The sequence below is a fragment of the Carassius carassius genome, chromosome 21 (genome assembly GCF_963082965.1).
Source record: "Carassius carassius chromosome 21, fCarCar2.1, whole genome shotgun sequence".
Lineage (NCBI taxonomy): Eukaryota > Metazoa > Chordata > Actinopteri > Cypriniformes > Cyprinidae > Carassius > Carassius carassius.
The window spans coordinates 6,264,624-6,286,669 of record NC_081775.1 but is presented as its reverse complement, the minus strand read 5'-3'; the positions used below and the strand labels follow the sequence as shown (position 1 = coordinate 6,286,669).

The window sequence follows — 22,046 nt, the reverse complement described above, 5'->3', positions numbered from 1 at the left end:
TCCTTTTCCGGTGAGCACGCAAAATATAAAATCACATGACCAATACGTCTTATATTACTCCTTTTCCCCCCTGGGGTGTCACTATTACCAAACTATCATGTAGATCAATACAATTTTCACACAAGTATTACCACAAAATTTATAAAACAAAACAAACAAACAAACCAAAAACCTTTCAAAGGTAAAAAATATCTGCGACATTTACACAAACATTTTTATTCCTTCCATTTCTTTACCGTTGAAGTTCAGAACTACATTTCCCAGAATGCAAATCATAGTGTGATGTCATTGACTGGCGTCCGCTGCGACATCGCTGCATATTTGCAAGAGCACAGACTACCAATCAAAAGGTATTGTACGTTTTTTTCATTTAAATGTCTTTTGTTGTTAAGTACGTTTTTAAAATATTGCAAACTGGAATGAAATTAACCCTATATATTTAGTAGTAATTATATATTTAGGGATTAGACAGTTTAGCAAATACCGCTCTGGCTAATGTCTTCTAGCTAACGTTATTTGTTCATGTAACGTTGCAGTTTGACACATCGTTCATGGTTCTGTATTTAAAACATTTGACCAAATCAAACATGTCAAATATAATTAATATCCAGTTAAATACACAAGATACGCGCTCTTCTGAAGTTCTCCGACGATTCTTCGTTGAGCACTCATCATTATTTGAGGAAAGCAGTGTTGTGATCATGAGTCAGTTCAGATAAACCAGCAGAACTAACATTACACCGGGCTCTGTGTGATCGTCTGTGTCTGTGTCTGTCATGCTTGACTGTAGATACCAAATTTGGACACAGAACTGCGAGGTATATGTATTCTTTTAATGATGTATAATTAATATAATTTGGATAAAAGCGTCTGCTAAATGATTAAATGTAAATGTATATCAATTATTTATTACCAATAAATGAGCCTGAAACCACTATTTTATCTGAAAAGCAAAAACATTAGTTATTTTACAAAATAAGCAATCTGCAACAAAGTGTGTGCAAAACAGTCACCTGTGAGCAGAATAGGATTGGAGAGATGGAGAAAGAGCTTCAAAGGGGATCTGTAACAAAGCCACATATTTATTATAGCCTACTAAAATAGGCTGTTCCAACCAAATGCATATACTCTTAGCGTTAGTACAGGATTAGTATTATTGCAACCCGTAATGATAAAAGGTTTACTCCACCCCAAAGTAAAAATGTTGTCATTCAGCGTTTATTTGTGCATCTTCTCATTTAACAACGACTCTATTTAGTAACCAGTGGCGGTTCTACAAGGAGGCCTAGGGAGGCCCGTGCCTCTGTAGACATGTCCCTTGCCACCCCTGTGGCCACCCCCGTTGCGAAAAAAAAATTAATATGATTTTACACGCGAGCGCCAAAAGCGGAACTTATGTGACGCAACGTTCTACACGGGTAAATTAGTGCAGCGCACCCAAACACTTTAGGAACTTATCTACATTACGGGGCCATAATGTAACATAGAAAGTAATGGAGCCCTTTAAACATTGTCGTGTATCTTTAGAAATAAATAATGGACAAATGGAGTCTTTAAACGCCTCAGATGTACAGTTATTCGTTGTCAAAGTGACGCCAAAATGAATGGGAGTCTAACGCACGCGGCCGACTTCAACTTCCGGGCGACTTCCTTCCAGCAGTAGAAACAGTTTTTGTAAAAATAGGCTAACGATTGCGTCATAACCACTCGACTCTCTGTCGCACAGTAGAGAAATTACCGTACAGACAGGAGGAGAAGCTCGCAGGCAATCGGGGAGACGTCAAGAGAGAAGTCCATAGATACAAGCCCTGGCGTTACATTTTAAAATACTATACAAAATAATTAATCAGAATACTTACTCCTGCTCACTCACGCCAAAGAACTCCCCGCTCAAGCTCGCCGTCTCTGCAAGATTAACGATGGCAGGTTGCACGCACAGCTACTAGAAGATTTACATCTGTCAGACAGGTTGCTGACGTCATCAAGCTTAGTTTGAGTCTGCGCGTCAGAAACGGAAGTGCTAAAAATCGCAAAAAATGGGCTTCACTTGTCTCAGTTGAGTTCCAATGGGGTCGCTGTGTCCATTTCTTTTACGGTCTATGCTTCCTTCCTGCCTGGTGAGGAGTTGTCGTCAAAGCAGAGAGCCCCTCCCCTCGATATCACAGTCTCCACCATGCTGGCAGGACACCGGCGGCGAAACAGGATTGTTTACATGTGTTGTTAACTTGCTAGTAGAGGAGTTTTTTACAATTACACACTGTTTTACCATGCCTGGAAGTTACTGCTGCGTTAAAAACTGCTCCAGTACCTCACACGATAAATATGGAAAACATAGGAACAATGGAATACAGGGTTTTTTTGAGGTTACACCAAGCGCAAAACAGCTGTATTTGGAGAAGCTCTCAGGCATCCAAAATATCGACCCATATGAGCTCCCTGCAGCGGAATGGCACAGAGACCTGGACCATACTTCCACGCACATATATGGACATTGTGAATTATCTTGTTTTTGGTGTAAGTTACTACAGTCGTGGCCAAAAGTGTTGAGAATTACATTAATATTAGTTTTCAAAAAGTTTGCTGCTAAACTGCTTTTAGATCTTTGTTTCAGTTGTTTCTGTGATGTACTGAAATATAATTACTAGCACTTCATACGTTTCAAAGGCTTTTATCGACAATTACATGACATTTATGCAAAGAGTCAGTATTTGCAGTGTTGGCCCTTCTTTTTCAGGACCTCTGCAATTCGACTGGGCATGCCCTCAATCAACTTCTGGCCCAAATCCTGACTGATAGCAACCCATTCTTTCATAATAACTTCTTGGAGTTTGTCAGAATTAGTGGGTTTTTGTTTGTCCACCCGCCTCTTGAGGATTGAACACAAGTTCTCAATGGGATTAAGATCTGGGGAGTTTCCAGGCCACGGACCCAAAATTTCAACATTCTGGTCCCCGAGCCACTTAGTTATCACTTTTGCCTTATGGCACGGTGCTCCATCGTGCTGGAAAATGCATTGTTCTTCACCAAACTGTTGTTGGAAGAAGTTGCTGTTGGATGGTGTTTTGGTACCATTCTTTATTCATGGCTGTGTTTTTGGGCAGAATTGTGAGTGAGCCCACTCCCTTGGATGAGAAGCAACCCCACACATGAATGGTGTCAGGATGCTTTACTGTTGGCATGACACAGGACTGATGGTAGCGCTCACCTTTTCTTCTCCGGACAAGCCTTTTTCCAGATGCCCCAAACAATCGGAAAGGGGCTTCATCGGAGAATATGACTTTGCCCCAGTCCTCAGCAGTCCATTCACTATACTTTCTGCAGAAGATCAATCTGTCCCTGATGTTTTTTTTGGAGAGAAGTGGCTTCTTTGCTGCCCTTCTTGACACCAGGCCATCTTCCAAAAGTCTTCTCCTCACTGTGCGTGCAGATACCACTCACACCTGCCTGCTGCCATTCCTGAGCAAGCTCTGCACTGGTGGCACTCCGATCCCGCAGCTGAATCCTCTTTAGGAGACGATCCTGGCGCTTGCTGGACTTTCTTGGATGCCCTGAAGCCTTCTTTACAAGAATTGAACCTCTTTCCTTGAAGTGCTTGATGATCCTATAAATTGTTGATTTAGGTGCAATCTTAGTAGCCACAATATCCTTGCCTGTGAAGCCATTTTTATGCAACACAATGATGGCTGCACGCGTTTCTTTGCAGGTCACCATGGTTAACAATGGAAGAACAATGATTTCAAGCATCACCCTCCCTTTAACATGTCAAGTCTGCCATTCTAACCCAATCAGCCTGACATAATGATCTCCAGCCTTGTGCTCGTCAACATTCTCACCTGGGTTAACAAGACGATTACTGAAATGGATCTCAGCAGGTTCTTTAATGACAGCAATGAAATGCAGTGAAAAGGTTTTTTTGGGATTAAGTTAATTTTTATGGCAAAGAAGGACTATGCAATTCATCTGATCACTCTGGAGTATATGCAAATTGCTATTATAAAAACTTAAGCAGCAATTTTTCCAATTTCCAATATTTATGTTATTCTCAAAACTTTTGGCCAAGACTGTACAATAGGATTTGTGCGCTCGACATTTCTTCGCTTTGTGCAGTGAACTTTTAAATGTTTTAAAGCCGTAAACTAGGGGTGCCGCCGAAAATTTTCGGCCGAAATGGCATTATCGGTTTCGGGCCGAAATAAAAAAAACAGCCGAAAACGTAATCCGAAAAGTCACCCGCCCCTCCCATCCGTGCGCAAGCGCTTAGGTTTCACTCACGGTCGAGCTGTTATCACGCGTCTGCCTATCAAAGATTAAGCATGTCAAAGGGCTGTCACAATCAAAAAAAGCTTGTCACAAAAGCTGCACAATCGATCGGACCAACCAACACAAGTTTCGAAAACGAAAATAGGGAATCTATTTTAACGGCCTTCTCTCGGAGCGTGTCCAGCTCGTCACTATACGCTCGCAGCGAACGCGCGTCACACAGCAACTGCAGGTTCTGACACACACACACACAGAGAGAGAGCCTATTAGTGCATAATATCAATGTAGCCTTCAGTAATGTTTTTCATTGATGTTATGGCAGTCCACATTGCTGACTTGTGCGCGTCTCAAGCGCCCTCTTTACATTCGCCCTAATGCCTGTTTAGTTGTCGGTGGATTTGCCTATATTTGGCGGTGAAAAACGGATCAACGCCAAATATAGGCAATTTACTAACGATTCAATGAACACTTTGCCTATGTCTCAAAAATCGAACAGGATTTTTTTTTCACAAAAGTGACAGCCCTATACGCGAGGACACCAAAGTTGCAATATGTAACATTTGTTCTGCAAAAATCTCCAAAATTGTGGATTTTTTTGCACAATTTTTAAAAAACTATTTTATTTGATGAAACATAAAACTTGAAGAATAATTATTATTTATATTTATTGTAAAAATATTTTATGTTTTGTTATGTAACTGTTAATAAAAGTTTGATTATTATATTGTGATTTTTTGCCATTTGCCATTTTCGGCTTCAGTTTCGGTTTCAGTTTCGGTTTTGGTGCAGAATTTTCATTTCGGTGCATCACTACCGTAAACTTTTAAAATCACTTTTTTGAGCTCAGTTTTGAAGCGTTTCATATCATCATGGTTTTGCGTACAGGAAGATTATTAAAAGCTTATTATATTTTTAGCCTGCACAATACATTTAAAATAATCATAATTTAATTGTATATTATTTCTGTGTAGTGTAGTGTAAGCATTATAAATATATAAATTTCTGAATTCTTGACATTCATATATAAATATAAAATTGTGAAATGTATGATTGCCTGTTTGAATTTTATAAGAGTACTAATAGTAATTTGTTTTTATTAACATGTTTAGATTGTATAAAATTACTGTGCAGATTTTTTTCAAGAATTAATTTTTAGCATTTATTTGCATTACATTTACAAAAAATATGTTGCCATTTTTAATGTGCCCCTCTAGTTAAACACTGACCCCTCCTTGGCCCCCCTAGTTAAATTTGTCTAGAGCCGCCACTGGTAGTAACAGCTGCTCTATGTGAAATCACGCACCTGGGGGAATTTACCGCTGATTAGAGAACCGGCTTTACTGACTAGATGCGCATAACGATCGGCCGATCGTGATTGGAGCAGCCCTAATATATATATATATGTATTCATTTTGACATTATATATTTGTTACGATGAATGATAAATGAACATTATTTCACCTATATTTTGACATTTTATTTAGACCCTTTACTTGTTGTATTTAATATGCCTTTATGTATATAAAAATGTAATCTGATGCAGACTCCAAGATGGGACGTCCCGTCTTTGACCCATGTTGATTCTGTGTTCGCAGCTGCCTCAATGGTGATGAAGTCATCGGTGGAGGAGGAGGAGGGAGGCTGGGGTCTTGGGATCCCAGAGAAGATGAGAAACAACGCCAACTGGGTGGACGTCACCAAGGAGTTCAAAGGAGCCTGTAAAGGTGTGTGTGTGTGTTTCATGTTTATGGCTTATTATGAGAGCATTATTATTGGCTGAACTCTGCAGCAGATGTCATGTTTTTTGGACTGTTGTAGTCATCAGTGATGTTTTATCAAGCTCACATCATGTAGATAAATCTGTCCTGTACGAAATAGTGTACAGAAATTGAATTTGCTGTATAAATGTTTATCTTTCAGAGCTCAAACTTGGCGAGTTGCTACATGACAAATTGTAAGCGTATTTTACTTCTTCGAGTTACACATGCAGCTCTTCGGTAAAATTCAGCGTTTGATGTGTAAGTTCAGCAGACGTAATGCTCGTGTTCCTGTAGGTTCGGTCTGTTCGAGGCCATGTCAGCCATTGAGATGATGGATCCGAAGATGGATGCTGGGATGATCGGAAACCAAGTCAACCGTAAAGTCCTCAACTTTGAACAGGCCGTTAAGGTGAGAGCACGTTACCTTATAATATTTTGTCTAATAAAGTGAAGTAATAGTAATAATCAACCTGAATTTAGCAAGTTGGAGTATGACTATAAACCGTATACTATACTGAAAGTCTATTTATGTCCTGGTGCTTATTTATTTTGATGCTTCCTGAAGGATGAGGCCATACGAGTGAAGGATCTGAGTATTTCTGAGCTCATCGGGATCATGGACACATGCTTCTGCTGTCTGGTCAGTATGATATTGCCAACACTTGACTGTGTCTCATGAAAGAAAAAAAGAATAAAAGTGCCTGTGATGGTAATAAATGATATACAGTAAAATAGGTATTCAATAATTACAAGCAATTATACAGTGCTGAGTAGGGATGTAACGATTCACTCAACTCAATATTTGATTCAATTATGAGACTAAAAAATCTTCACCAACTCTCTTAAAAAAACTCTCAGACCCCCAAACCTTTTATTAGTGAAACAGTATATTAAACAGAGCATTGTGTATGCTGTATTGAATATGGTCTCACTGTTGTCTCAGATCACGTGGCTGGAGGGGCATTCTCTGGCTCAGACTGTGTTTACGTGTCTCTATGTTCATAATCCGGATCTGATTCAAGACCCTGCTCTCAAAGCCTTCGCTCTGGGCGTCCTCAAGATCTGCGATATCGCCCGCGAGAAAGTCAACAAAGCTGCCGTGTTTGAGGAGGCAAGACACAGTGTTGTCCCAAAAGCCTTGTTTTATGAAGTTCTGACAGTGTCTGGTGTGATTACTGATGACATAATGTATATTTAAATGAACAAAGAGCCACTGGAAGACCCACAAAAAATCCATTTAATCCTATAGACTCAGTTTAATGTATTTCCTTCAGTGTTAAATATATATATATATATATATAAAGTTTGTTTCTTCAGTCGATGTGGATTTTTGTTTTCCAATCACAGGAAGATTTTCAGGCCATGACGTATGGTTTTAAAATGGCAAACAATGTAACAGATCTGAGAGTGACAGGTGAGTGAGTGTAAAGACAACTGTATGATATATATTTTGCTTAAAATATTTGGTATATATTGTTTATTATCATGAGTTAAGTGTCTTTTCTCACTAGTTCTCAACACTAATGAAAAACAAAAAAGAATTATTCAATAAGGATGCATTAAATTAATTTAAAGTGGCTGTAAAGACATTTATAATGTTACAAAATATTTCCATTTCAAATAAATGCTTTTATTGTGAACTTTTTATTAGTTGAATTTAGTATAAATGTATCTTGAGCAGCAAATCAGCATATTAGATTTTCTAATAAATTAAATTTAAAATATGTTACCACCATAAACTTTTAAATGTTACTTTTTGTTTTAAAGGTGAAACATATCGACTAACTACTGAAAATTTTAAAGAGGAATTAAAGAGAATATAGAGAGAAAATATTCTTAATCATCATGGAAATAATTTGTTGAAAAAAAAAAACATTGGCTACATTTTCCTGCAATATGTAAATTAGCAAAGTTATGAATCAAACATGTTTTTATGTGATTTGAATTTCATACAGTTTCTTTTCATTTCACCATTTAACATGGAAATGTCTGTAGGAATGCTGAAAGATGTTGAGGATGAGCTTCAGAGGAAAGTGAAGGTATCTCTAGACTTCTCATGAATCTTCCCATATTTTCAGCTTTTTCTCTTCTTTAATATGTCTCTCTTCCGTTTTCTAACAGAGTACACGCAGTCGACAGGGTGAACAACGAGATCCTGAGGTTGAACTTGATGTAAGATTAATATAGAACCATTTCACAACCAGAGTTAGACTGATGGTTCGGCTGAAGTTGAGATTGTCTTTTTCTTTTTGTCGTCAGCATCAGCAATGCTTTGCTCTGTTCAGTCGTGTTAAATTCACTCGCCTGCTGCTCAGTGCTCTCATCTCCTTCACTAAAAAAGAGGTGCGACATTATTAAATTCACCCAAGCATATTGCTTCAGAAAATGATTAATCGGTTCATGTCCTGATCTTTGATTGGTTGACTTGACCTTTCAGACGAGTGCTGTCAGTGAAGCACAGAAGCTGATGACTCAGGCTTCAGATTTACTGCCAGCGATTCACTCCACCGTACAGTACGGCATACAGTCCCAGAACGACACAACCAAAGGAGGTAACCGTCTGAAACATTGTCAATCAATATAACACTCACAATAAACTTCATCCTTTTAAACTTTGTCAGCTAGAATTTATTACAATAGTTTTTTCTTTCAATTTAAAAATGCATTTTTTTTTACATTTATTTAACTTAATATTTAAAATGCAATTTTTTAATAGCTTTCATTTTATGCTTAATTACATAAAAAAATTAATTGAGCATTTTTGATATGATTCATTTTTTTGTTAATTAAACTTTAATTTAATATTTCTTATTTGAATAATTTAAATTATTTGATAAAATGTTTAATAAAATTGATTGTTTTAATTTAATTATAATAAAATTGATTGATTGTTTTAATTTAGACGGAGCCCCGCACATGACATGCAAGAAAAAATAAATAAATTGTACGCACAATTTATAAATCAAGTGAACGAAATAGTAATCGTGTGCACATTTTAGTACATTGAGGGAACGAATTAGTAAATTGTGCGCACAATTTATTTATTTTTTCTTGCATGTCATGTGCGGGGCTCTGTAAATTTAACCTCATATTTTTCATTGTATTTCTAATTATTTTTTGTATTCTTCATTTTATTTTTAATTCAATTAAATTACTTTAGAGCCAGTTTTACTAAACAAGGCAAATTTAACTAGAGAGCCCAATTCCAAAACAGCACAGATGGGCGCAGAAATGTCTGCGGGTGATTTACTAACAACGAGCACATTAAAGAACACAGACGTAACGCCTCATTTACATATCGACCAATGCAATATACCAAGTGCAGAGCAAATTAGCATAATCGCAAAATAAGAATAAAGAAATAAAGAAACCACAGTACGTTGAAAAGAACCGGAGGCCAAAAATGAAGGTTTGATAGACCTGGTATTCAAAGTCGTCTTTTATTTTCTGAAGCAAATTAAAAATAACATATATGTTCGGATTATGTGTTCTTCTGGCATTCAAAGTAAAAATTGATACGTGGCACAAATGCCTCTAGTTTGATAAACGCAAACGTTAGGGTATTGCTTTGAATGGTGCATTTGAAAACTCTCCTCTCATAACTTTTGTCTGAAAGGGAAACTCCTACAAATGCATATTCAATAAGGTCAGGCGCAAAAATAACTGTGTCCAAGCCTTTTCAGTGTTAATTCGTCAATGCGCGTCTTTCGTAAAACCTGACAGTACTATTTTCACGCCAAAAGACGGTTTGCGCTGACGCAAGCTGTTTGTAAAACTGTCCCTTAATGTTTAATTACCTTTTTTATTTATATTGTTAGAGATATTGCTTCTTGGAATTATGAAATTCCACAAACCTTAACACTTTTTTTGTTGTTTTGTGCAGATCACCCAATCATGATGGGTTTCGAGCCACTGGTTAACCAGCGCCTGCTCCCGCCCACTTTCCCGCGATATGCCAAAATCATCAAAAGAGAAGAGATGGTCAACTACTTCAGCAAACTCATTGAGCGCATTAAAACTGTCTGTGAGGTCATCAACGTAACCAACCTGCACAGCATCTTGGTAAATACCTCTCAGTATAAACAGATGCTTCCTAGGGTTGTTATAAAGATGAATTACTAATGCTGCTGGATGTGTTTCAGGATTTCTTCTGTGAATTCAGTGAACAGTCTCCGTGTGTGCTGTCTAGGTCTCTGTTGCAGGTGAGACCATCTAGGGGTGCACGATAAATATCGTATCGTATATGCACAAATACAAGCCGATAATGAACGTGGATTTGTGCAGCTTGTCAGTTAACAACGGCTCTGTGTAGTAACAGCTGCTCTATGTGTAATCACGCACCTGATGGAATTTACCGCTGATTAGAGAACCGGCTTTACTGACGAGATGCGCATTTATTATCGGACGATATTTATCGTGCACCCCTAAGACCATCTTCATCCGACATTATAAAGCTCTTCTGTGGTCAGGAAATGTATTTTTAATGCTTTATTATCAACAAATAGCACATTCAACACAACTGTATCACTGATAAAACCGGTTTTGGATATATAATGTTACACAGAGACAACTTAATTGGGAAATGTAGGATATGATTGGTCTTGGTATGAAGAAAGTCTCAACACTCACCTGACGTCTGTCTGTCTGTCTGTCTGCAGACCACGTTTCTGATTGACAATAAGAAGGTGTTTGGGACTCATCTGATGCAGGATATGATTAAAGATGCACTACGTTATTTTGTCAGTCCACCCGTCCTTTCCCCAAAGTGAGTGATCATTATTTGCTTATTAATTAATAGTTTTCTGATAATAAATGACTAATCTTATTTGAGGTTGTGTAATTGTATTTTTTTTTTTTATTATTATTTTATAATGTTTTCTAAAGTGTACTTATAATATGAATAGGATTTTTATGTTTAAAAAAATATTCTGAAATAAAAGAACATTTTCTAACCTAGTTTTAGCATTCTGATTTAAACACTCCACTTAAACGGCCACTGCTATGACTGGGTAACATCGTTGCATATTAAATTTAAACATTTACACGTATCACAGCAGTCCAGTGGACCCGTTTTATTTTTTCTCCTGCTGTCCTTGTCGACTTATTAAATTCTCAACTCTTGATGCCTTTAAGATCCCATTATATTCTCAGCTTGTTTTAACACAGTTTTATTTGTTCACAGATGCAGTCTGAACAATAACCACCAGGCTAAAGACTACATTGACTCATTTGTCACACACTGCACACGGGTTTGTGATTCATTTTTCTGAACATGTTATTATGACAGCTGTTTTTTTTTTTTTTTTTTTTTTATGTGATATGATGGAATAAGAGTGTTATTATCTGTCACAGCCGTTCTGCAGCCTAATCCAGATCCACGGACACAACCGAGCACGCCAGAGAGACAAACTGGGTCACATACTGGAGGAGTTCGCCACCCTTCAGGACGAGGTGCGTAGATGCTTTTTAATTGGTTCAAATCAACATGTAAAGTCAACTAAACGTCCCTGTGTACTTTCTTGATAAGTTTCTATTGTCTAATTCCTCTCAATTCATCAGTGTTTGTTATTACAAAGATCTTAAAGGGATAGTAAAAGAAATCCATATCAATCCAGATGTTAAATCCAAGCCTTCTGAAGAGACACGTTCACTTTCCTTTCACAAGCTTCATCTCTCTGAAACCGCTTTTCTGTCACATTACAGTTAAATGTGTTGGGATTGGCAATTCATTTTGTCTAATGGCGTTGTTATAATGTCGTTTCATGTTGTCTGATGTCACTGCAGTGTTGTTTCGCCTTGTAACCTGTTGTTTTAAAGCCTGTACACTGCTATATGTCCTCACAATAGTTTAGCCAATAGAATTTTAGTCAATATATCCGAAAAACGGAATTACAATGTACATGATATGTTTGCAATAGACTGAATAATGGTTTTGTTGGTCGGGCCTTCACTTGAGCTAGTTAGTGTTTGGAGTTTGAATGAACTAGGATATGAGGGACATGTTGCTTGTTCTGTTCAACATGCAACATGTAAAAGTCAGTCTCATTTACAACAAGAACATTTTCAGTGTGTCCATATACAAATTAAATGACCATGTTGAGTGAATGATTCAAAGACTCCCTTATAAGAAAGGAAGATTGTGGCACCTACTGCTGTAACAATGTGACCTGTCAATTAATAGATCAGTAAACAAATATTTAATCTTCAAAAGATTCAAACAGCAAGATGAATCAAAAGTCCCAGCAACAATAAATGCTACACGTAGGTGTACCAGCCACACTGACACAAGCTTACTGTCAGAAAACGTTTTTCAATTCCAAAATATTACTTTTTTGTTTTGTTTTTTCTTTATAAACACGCGTTTAGTCTTGCGTAGCCTTCAGATTGAAGGTCTGGATTCTAAATGGACTGCATTTATATAGCGCTTTCAACAGACCACATGGCCATCCAAAGCGCTTTACAAGTTGCCTCACATTCACCCATTCACACACTCATTCACACACCGACTGCGGTGTCAGCCATTCAAGGCGCCATCCAGCTCGTCGGGAGCAGCTGGGGTTAGGTGTCTTGCTCAAGGACACCTCGACACTTGGTCAGGTGGAGCTGGGGACTGAACCACCAACCTTCCAGTTTGTAGACAACCTACATGAACCACTGAGCCACTGCCGCCCCATATCTATGGCAGCTTTCATTGGCCAAGGCCCGCACATGAGGCCGTTTGACTGACATGTCAAACAACCAATCACAGTTTGTTTCGTTCAGCGTCACGTTTCGAGGCGTGGAAATGTCGTCACAATAACAGATTGGTGTGTAAAACTCTCAGACGAATTTAAAAGTTTATGCCACAAACTTTAGATATTTCACATACTTTTGAAAATCCAGCCTTCAACTGATCCAGATAAGCGCTCGTCGTCACAGTTGTAAACACGATGGCTTTCTTCTTGCGTGAGGGATTTTGGCAGCACGTCATCTTTGTTTCCAGGCCGAACGTTAAAGAACGCGACACACCCGTCTCGCGGAAATCCTGTAGAATTCAACCAATCCGATGACGACTTCAACATTCCTGAAGTGTTTCGACTTTTGTGTCCCATACGCATCAAGCGTTTCGCCAACTGTCCGTGGGCGTGTTGTCTGAGGCTGAAAATAACGTGTGTTTGACTGTCATGCGCACCTCTTTTGCAGCATCTCGCACATGAGTGCCGTGTTTTTAAGACGCCATGTCAAGTTAAAAGAATTTAAACTTCAACTTTTTCAGTTCTGAAACTATGGACCAATCAGAAGACACTGGAGGCGGGGCAGGGATCGCAAGTTGTTTATTTTATTTTTTTACAGTAGTAAGTTGGCACGGTAACGTTTTTAGATGCAATGGCGCATTCTGTGTGAACTGCCCCTTAGCTGTTATAGTTTGTATTAGAAAAGTATATTTTTTTCTCACTCTGTACATCATAAGAAGAATACTCTGGATTAAACTCCAAAGGCATCATTGAACATGTTGGTTGTTGTTTAGGCTGAAAAGGTGGATGCTGCTCTTCACGGTTTGCTGATGAAGCTGGAGCCTCAGAGGCAGCATTTGGCCTGTCTGGGCACCTGGATCCTCTATCACAACCTGCGCATCATGATCCAGTACCTGCTCAGCGGCTTTGAGCTCGAGCTCTACAGCATGCATGAGTATTATTACATCTACTGGTATGACACACATTGTTTTACTGCTATAAACAGAACTCGATGCACAGGCACAAAATAACGCATACAAAGAATGCTCAGTATATTTGCAAGACACAGTTTCAATATTGGTGCATCTCTGAAAGAAATCCTAAATGAAGTCCAAAGTGCACATTTATGTAGGAATTAGCATTAGACGTCTTACAACAGAGGTAATTTGCATAGGGTCTTAAAGGGACAGTATCAAAACAGCCTGTTTAATTCAGAGAGTCAGAGAAAGGTTTAGAAGTCTTTCTCTCCGTGTATGTACAGGTATCTGTCAGAGTTTCTGTATGCGTGGCTCATGTCCACGTTGAGTCGAGCGGACAGCTCTCAGATGGCAGAGGAGAGAATCCTGGAGGAGCAGCTGAAAGTACGAAGCAGCAAGAAGAGCAAGAAGAAGAAGAAAGGTTTTCACTGCCCGGCAATCATTAAGCAATTTCTGTTCTCTCTGTAGGATTGTGATGTTTCGGTCCGACTCATTGTGTTTTCATTGTCTCGTCAGCTCGTCCTCTAAATAAAGAGATCACCATGAGCCAAGCTTATCAGAACATGTGTGCTGGCATGTACAAGGTAAAACCTCCAGACACACACACACACACACACACAGTAATCTGTCAACATGGCATTTGCATTTTTTTGTAATGTGACATGTTTCCTAGTGACAGAGAATATTAAATGGAGTGCACCCAAAAATGAAAATTAGGCTGTGTTTTACTCACCCCAGAGTCATCCTAGGTGTATATGACTTTCTTCTTTCAGACGAATCCAGTCGGAGTTATATTATAAAATTGTCTTTGATCTTTCAAGCTGTTTAATGGCACTCAGCGGGTGCATGCATCAGTCCAAAAGAAGTGAAATAAAAAGCCCCCATCCATAATAATGTGTCTCACATGGCTCTGGGGGGTGAACAAAGACCTCCTGTTGCGAATCGATGCACTTTTGTACGAAAAATCTCCATATATTAATATATCCATACATTAAATATCCATATAATTAAACCTTGAATACATGTGCATGTACAACTTTTTTTTTCTTTTTTTTTTTTTTTTACATTTAAAAAAAATATTTTTTACAGTTGTTATTTTTAATTATTTAATTATAAATATGATAAAGTTTTTGGGGATGTGCATTACATGGCATTTTACATCCTGAACTAACCTTTTATTTAATTAATCAAATAGTGTAACAGTTAAAAAGGCACAGATTAACACACATTTGTGAGGCTCTTTTGTCTGTGATATAATTAGTTTTTTTTATGCTTTGTTTCTAAAACTTGGTTGCACCACATGACTTTCATTTGACAGACAAGGTTTTTTTTTTTTTTTTTTTTTTTTTTTTTAATATATATAGATAGATTAATGAGAAATTATGAGCAGTCTCATTTATTTTATTTTTTCAGGAATAATAACAAAACATTATGCTTTATGAAAACATTAAGGTTTTCTTACAAAGGATTTCATTTAAATAAATAATTTCTCAGTTATATTGCAGTTTTGACTTTATGCTCCAAATGAAACTGAATTTTAATGTCAAATTAAAAACACACTCATATGTGAAGAGGTGTATTCAGGTCATTGCATGTGTGTGAATTGCAATTTTACCGTATTTATGAATAAACAAATAGGTCGTCATTCCTTTGACCCTGCTACTGACTCTTCTGTCTGTCTTTCTGCAGACTATGATAGCATTGGATATGGACAGAAAGGTGCGCAAACCTCAGTTTGAGCTGGACAGCGAGCAGGTTCGCTACGAGCATCGATTCGCACCTTTCAACAGCGTCGTCACACCGCCGCCAGTGCACTACATCCAGTTTAAGGTACTACTGCTTTTCGATGATGTTTACTGCCACTTAGGGCTGGGATGATAAATCGATGCAGAATCGATTTGTGGATCGATTCTTAGATTTTCAGAATGCATCGCGATTCCTCTAGAATCGATTCTGAGCTTAGATTTTAACAGCACATGGCGCTCTAATCTAGTTTTATCCTCACACTCAAATGCTCATGAAGAAGAGTGCTAAAGACGCTTGTGCATTCGGCTGAGTCATGTAATTTCACTTCATCTTAGAATGCATTTATGATGCAAGATTAATGTAAACATAGCCCACTGTGGACACCTTTGTAATTCGCTTCAACCTTTTTGAATTTTATGAATGATTATTTCAGGTTCAAGTTTGTGTAAGAATTTGGAAATGAGCAGAGTACGGGTTTTTCTAAAGCATGCAGTGCCATCTGCTGTTCAAAACTAAGCTCAGAATCGATTCAAGAAAGACTCGCAATGCATTCGGAAAATCTCAGAATCAATGCTGAATAATTTCTCGATTCGCGATGCATCTATTTATTTTCCCAGCCCTACTGCCACTCTATTATCCCAAGATTGCAGTAAACAGTGTGTGTTTGTATGTGTGGATGTAGGAAATGTCAGATCTGAAGAAGTACAATCCTCCTCCTCGTTCAGCCGATCTCTATATGGCAGCCAGTAAACATTTCCAGCAGGCCAAACTCATACTTGAAAACGTCACCAGCCCCGATGCAGAGGTACAAACTCTCCTTATACTGCAATGTGAAAGTTTCCAGTCTTATAACAGAAATACAGCCAGTGGGGATGGATATGATTACCCTTGACTAAAGTTAGGCCCTACATTGTTTCTCTTTGAGAAGTGATTTCATTTGGATATTACCATAAATTTATATTTCAGAACGGTAAACTACCGTTAAAAGGTTTTAGTCAGTTATTTATTTACTTTGTCTCTGCATTGTTTTGGTGAAAAATAGACAAAAATAACAATATTATTAAAATATTACAATTTTAATGAACTGTTTTCTTTGTGAACATATATATAAAAAATGTTTTTTTGCTGTGATCAAATTTTGCCTTAAAATATTTTAGATATTACCTGTGGTATAGCCTATTTTTAAACATGATAGTGACTTAAATATTTAAAAAAAATAGTAATATCTAGTTTTTGGGGGATTTGGGATTTGAAGTGCGCAAACAAATAAATCAGATTATTCCTGTCAAATGATTGTTAAGTGCTCACATGGAAGGGACTGAGATGCTGATTCTTGTTGTAGGTGAACCGCATCCTTAAAGTGGCCAAACCCAATATAGTTGTAATGAAGCTGCTCGCTGGAGGACATAAGAAGGAGACCAAGGTACAATATAATGTATTGAGTACATCTTGAGCATTATGGACTGTCTCTGGTACCTGCTCACCTGAGCAGAAATAGACTTAATACAAACTATCGAAATGATGTCCAGTGGTAACAAGCAACTTCTATAAAAAACAAAAAAACATTTTGCATGTAGATGTTATGTGATGTTGGGAAATCTTTGTCTTTTTTTTCTTTGTAGGCCCTTCCTGAATTTGACTTCTCTGCTCACAAATACTTCCCCATTGTCAAGATCATTTGAGAGCAACCATGTTTTCAGGATGAACTCGTCTCCGTGTCATGAACTGTCATCATGAATAAGTTAACAGCCATAAGTGTAATTGTACAGTTAAACCCACAGATACACTCTTACAGTGGTTTGATTTGAACAGTTCATGAATCATGTTCTTTTGTTTGGTTAATAATATTCTAAAATAAATAAAAAAAGCCAGTTCTGGTATATTTTGTTTCCAGTGGCTTCAAAATGAACCCTTTCCTCCACTCATCAGGTCCAGGTTTGACAGGATGCACACAAAGTGTGTCCAGTGTGTGAGAAAATGTTACATTGAATCTCCACACCAGGAATACTGGATGCAGTCCCTTACCTGATCCCATCAGGAGCCATTCATTTTGTGTGGGATCGAAAGAGAGGCTGTGAAACAGCAGAAAGCAGGAGATGAAGTGAGGATAAAAATTAGCATATTTATTGAATAATCTTAGTCGTATATGTTTCAAAGCTCAGACTTGGTCTGAACTTCATCCCTACTTTGTCGACACAAATCCAACAAGTGTTTTTACACCAAACTTTGGACCATTTGGATTTTCCAAGCATTCCAGCCATGCAGATCCACTGAGGTCATGGATGTGACTGACAGCAAACACAGAAACTTTAGTGTGATGCGGTTGAGCTGGAATTCCATATTAGCTACAGGACAGGTGTATTTTGTCCAGTAGCTCTGCAGAAGCTCGCCCTCTTCTTTCAGATGGGACAGTGAAATCATCAAGAACTCATGGGTGTCCTGAAGGAGAAAAGAGCGAAAAATCTCCATTTCAAATGTACAAGTATCTATTGTATCTATCTATAGTTCTATCATTCTATCTAAGAGCAAAGGATGATTACGTTAAATGCAGAACGTCAATAAATAATAATTTGAGCATGTATATCCAGTTCATCGTCACCTGCTGATGGTTTCCCAAGAAATCTGGATTGTAAGTTTCAATGCATGTCTTTTAGTGTTGACGAGCTTTGTCTTCAGCTTCTTGTCATTGTACAACATTTACCCTTCGTGCTTGATGTTAACTGATGATGTTGTCAGCACACATCATCCTTCGTAATGCCCCTGGAGCTCTGCAGCTGCTCAATCTCAATCTTCTTTTGCTCAGACTGTATGAGCTGCAGTATTTTAGATTGAGACACCGTCAGACTGCGCCGTCATACTGGCCAACACACAGAGGATGCTGGGAATACATCAGCAATATCTAACAATTATACACTTGTGCATGTTAGGGTTTGATTTCAGGAGCTATTGTGCATTGCATCAACACAACATTTGTTCTAATGATTGAAAGTTATTTTACTTCACATATATGGAAAATAAATTGAATTCACGGAAAATTAATTGGCACAGGAAATTTAAAACCATTTACACTCAGCAATTGCTTGCAAATTTCACTAATAAATATACCTGCAAGCAGCAATTACGGGGTTCAATACATTTACAGCTTTGAGTAATGAGACCTTTTAAGATGATTTTATTCAAAAATTTATACATTTTTCATATATTTTGACCACTAGGTGGCACTGTGTCGAAACTGTGCAGGTAACCTCAGGACATGGTTGTCATGACAAACTCCAAGTTTGTCTGAATATGATAAAGGCATTGAGGAGATATAGCCTTGTGTCCATTTTCAAATGTTTGGGTGTGTTATTCAAGAACGGTTAAGTCAATCAAAAAGCTTTTTGTAACATTTTGTTAGGATCATCTGACGATGGTCTGTACCAATTTTGGTGAAAATTTGACAAACTGTCTAGAATGAATTTGAAATAGTAGCTTGAAGTAGCTACATGTTTAACCACCCATAATAAAAAATCTTTAAAAACATAATAAATAGGGTTTCAGCGCTTCACATTTGAACCAATGAAATGGCAATTAACACTGAATTAAGGATAACATATAGAAAGATTGAAATGGTATTGTAAAAAAAAAAATATATCTGGTAACCTTTGTTTTATTTACAAATTTTAATTAATCCAGTAGAAGATTTAATAACCTTCTGTAACCTTCGAGAACGGCTGTGGCCTGAAGTTCAGCCAGTAGATTGATCTTCTGAACTAGGGGTGAGGAACATGCATCAGTTGAGACTTCAGTATGTGTGTCACACTGGTTGACTCAGAGGACAAAACACCACAAATTCACTGATAGTTTTCTTTGAAAAACCCAGCGCAGAGATGGAAACTTGGCTTTCCAGGGGGGAAAAAGAGGTTTCTTGCAAATGAAATAATTTGCACTTGTGGATGTGGTATTTGGTAATAGATTTATAAGATAAAACTCTTTCTCAGTATTTTTATCTGTATCCACAAAACCAAACCAAACATCTTTCCAAAACAATGAAAACTGAGAGTACACTAAATCAAATACAAACTTGAAAACTATTCCAAAATACTCTAGTATAATTACAGTACCAAAATAAGTGTACAATCATTTCATCTTGTATATTACAAAAGTTACACATTGTGTCAATATCAGGTTTACTTATATTTTTAGGTAACTAATGGGTAGAATCTTTGGATTAATTTGAAATATACTTCTCTGTAAGGTATTTATGTAGCAAAACCCAAACTTTTTTCCAGTTTGCAATATTTGTCAAATCACTCCAATAGGCAGTAACATAAATGGTTTAGAGACAACTTCTTTTTTAAAAAGAGCACAAATCAGTTTGTTACTTGAATGTGGAACAAGATGAGCTTTGCTCATGTTGTTTGGATGGATCACGAAGAGATGGAACAGTACACAGAGTTCTGTCAAGACCTTCAAACAGTGCAAGGACTCCTGAAGAAACAGCATCAAAGACAATTGCTAATTCTTTGGGTGTAACAGGAAAGTTAAACTTCTGTAAAAATGACAGCAGAAGACCACTTTCAAAAAGTTCACTCACTAAAATTATACCAGTTTTGAAAAAAATGAAGATTTGTTTTTATAGAGTATATTATGATATAAAAAACTAGTGTGGAGAGAGCAATTGTGTTTATAAATAAGAGACCAGGCAAACCTTTTAAGACTGGAAAATAAAATTGTGTTCAATAGTAGTATCAAAAGCTTTGTAGAAATCGAGAAATAAAATATATCTGTTCTCATAAATCAGACGGGAATGATCAAAAATATCCAAAAGTCTAATGTAGTCTAATATTATTGGCAATGTGTCTATTCTTCATGAATCCTGATTGATCAGTAAGTCTAGCAAAGGTTTAATTCTCTCAGCAAAAATTGCAGGAGCAAGTATTTTATACCAAGTTTTTAATAGACATTGGTCGCCAATTATCAATAAATAACATCTTTCTTTGACTTTGAAACAAGTGTGATAAGACCTTGATTCATACTAGAATTTCATTTACATTTACATTTAGTCATTTAGCAGACACTTTTATCCAAAGTGACTTACAAATGAAGACAAGAGAAGCATTCAAAAACAACAAAAGAGCAATGATATAAGTGCTATAACAAGTCTCAGTTGGGTTAAACACAGTACACGTAGCAAGGGCTTTTAAAATATAATAAATAAAAAGAAAACATAGAATAGAAATAGAATAGAGCAAGCTAGTGTTAGAGGTATTTTTTTATTATAATTGTATAAAAATTAAAAAGAAAATAAATAGAATACCAAAAGATTAGAAAGGTAGTTAGATTTTTTTTTTTTTTTAGAATAGAATTAGAATAGTGAGTGTTAAAGTTAGAGGGTCAAATAAAGATGGAAGAGATGGGTTCTGCTGATTCTTGAAGATTGCTCGGATTGAGTTGGGGAGGTCATTCCACCAGGAGAGAACATTTAATTTAAAAGTCTGTAAAGTGACTTTGTGCTTCTTTGGGATGACACAATCAAGCAACGTTCACTTGCAGAACGCAAGCTTCTAGAGGGAACATAAGTCTATAATGTATTTAGGTAAATGGGTGCAGAGCCAGTGGAGGTTTTGTATGCAAACATTAATGCCTTGAATTTTATACGAGCAGCTATTGGTAGCCAGTGTAAATTGATAAAAAGATTTGTGACGTGTATTCTTTTCGGCTCATTAAAAATTAATCTTGCTGTCGCATTCTGGATTAATTGTAAAGGTTTGGTAGAACTGGTTGGAAGACCTGCCTGGACAGAACAAGAGCTTGAACAAGGAGTTGTGCAGCATTTTATGAAAGAAAGGGCCTTATCTTCTTGATGTTGAATAAAGCAAATCTGCAGGACCGGCCAGTTTTAGTAATGTGGTCTGAGAAGGTCAGCTGATCGTCAATCATAACTCCAAAGTTTCTGGCTGTTTTTGAAGTAGTAATGGTTGATGTGCCTAACTTGATGGTGAAATTGTGATGAAACGATGGGTTTGGAACCACAAGCAGTTCTGTCTTGGCTATGTTGAGTTGAAGGTGATGGTCCTTCATCCAGTAAGAAATGTCTGTTAGACAAGCTGAGATGCGAATAGCTACTGTTAGATCATCAGGATGGAATGAGAGGTATAGGTGAGTGTTATCAGCATAGCAGTGGTATGAAAAGCCATGTTTCTGAATGACAGAACATAGTGATGCCATGTAGACAGAGAAGAGAAGTGGTCCAAGAACTGAGCCCTGAGGCACCCCAGTAGTTAGATGTTGTGACTTGAACACCTCACCTCTCCAAGATACTTTAAAGGACCTATTTGATAATTAAGACTCAAACCACTGGAGTGCGGTTCCTGAGATGCCCTTTGTCAGTTGTGTTGACAGGAGGATTTGGTGGTTAACCGTGTCAAAAAATGCCATTGGAAATACTCTTACTGAATACATGCAGTAAGAAACAGTGGACACGCATCCTGCTGCCACGTCTGAACTGACGCTGTTGGCTGGCAACTACATGACTGACAGCCGTCTCAGCCAATCAGCGTGGTCTAGATGAAGGCGTGCACTGCTCGCCCAATTAAATACGCTGTGGG

General features: G+C 37.5%; 1 protein-coding gene across 1 annotated transcript; it reads left to right on the top strand.

The window, feature by feature from the left end:
• The first annotated feature begins 219 nt into the window (after positions 1-219).
• LOC132097417 (N-alpha-acetyltransferase 35, NatC auxiliary subunit) lies at positions 220-17,334 on the top strand. Its single transcript, XM_059503118.1, has 23 exons — positions 220-350; positions 5,856-5,984; positions 6,181-6,214; positions 6,315-6,429; positions 6,586-6,660; positions 6,964-7,131; positions 7,368-7,434; positions 8,016-8,059; positions 8,142-8,192; positions 8,280-8,363; positions 8,458-8,572; positions 9,904-10,082; positions 10,163-10,222; positions 10,679-10,785; positions 11,203-11,269; positions 11,373-11,471; positions 13,528-13,706; positions 13,995-14,131; positions 14,227-14,294; positions 15,400-15,540; positions 16,139-16,261; positions 16,799-16,879; positions 17,079-17,334. The coding sequence occupies exons 2-23, from the start codon at positions 5,864-5,866 to the stop codon at positions 17,136-17,138; spliced, it is 2,175 nt and encodes a 724-aa protein (XP_059359101.1). The 5' UTR covers positions 220-350; positions 5,856-5,863; the 3' UTR covers positions 17,139-17,334.
• Positions 17,335-22,046: the final 4,712 nt, after the last annotated feature.

What these genes read in the sequence shown, in the direction of transcription:
- LOC132097417 (XM_059503118.1), top strand. Translation starts at nt 5,864, where the DNA reads ATGGTGATGAAGTCATCGGTGGAGGAGGAGGAGGGAGGCTGGGGTCTT. An exon ending in GAACGACACAACCAAAGGAG is followed by an intron (nt 8,573 to 9,903) that starts GTAACCGTCTGA and finishes TGTTTTGTGCAG; the next exon opens with ATCACCCAATCATGATGGGT. An exon ending in TCACCAGCCCCGATGCAGAG is followed by an intron (nt 16,262 to 16,798) that starts GTACAAACTCTC and finishes TTCTTGTTGTAG; the next exon opens with GTGAACCGCATCCTTAAAGT.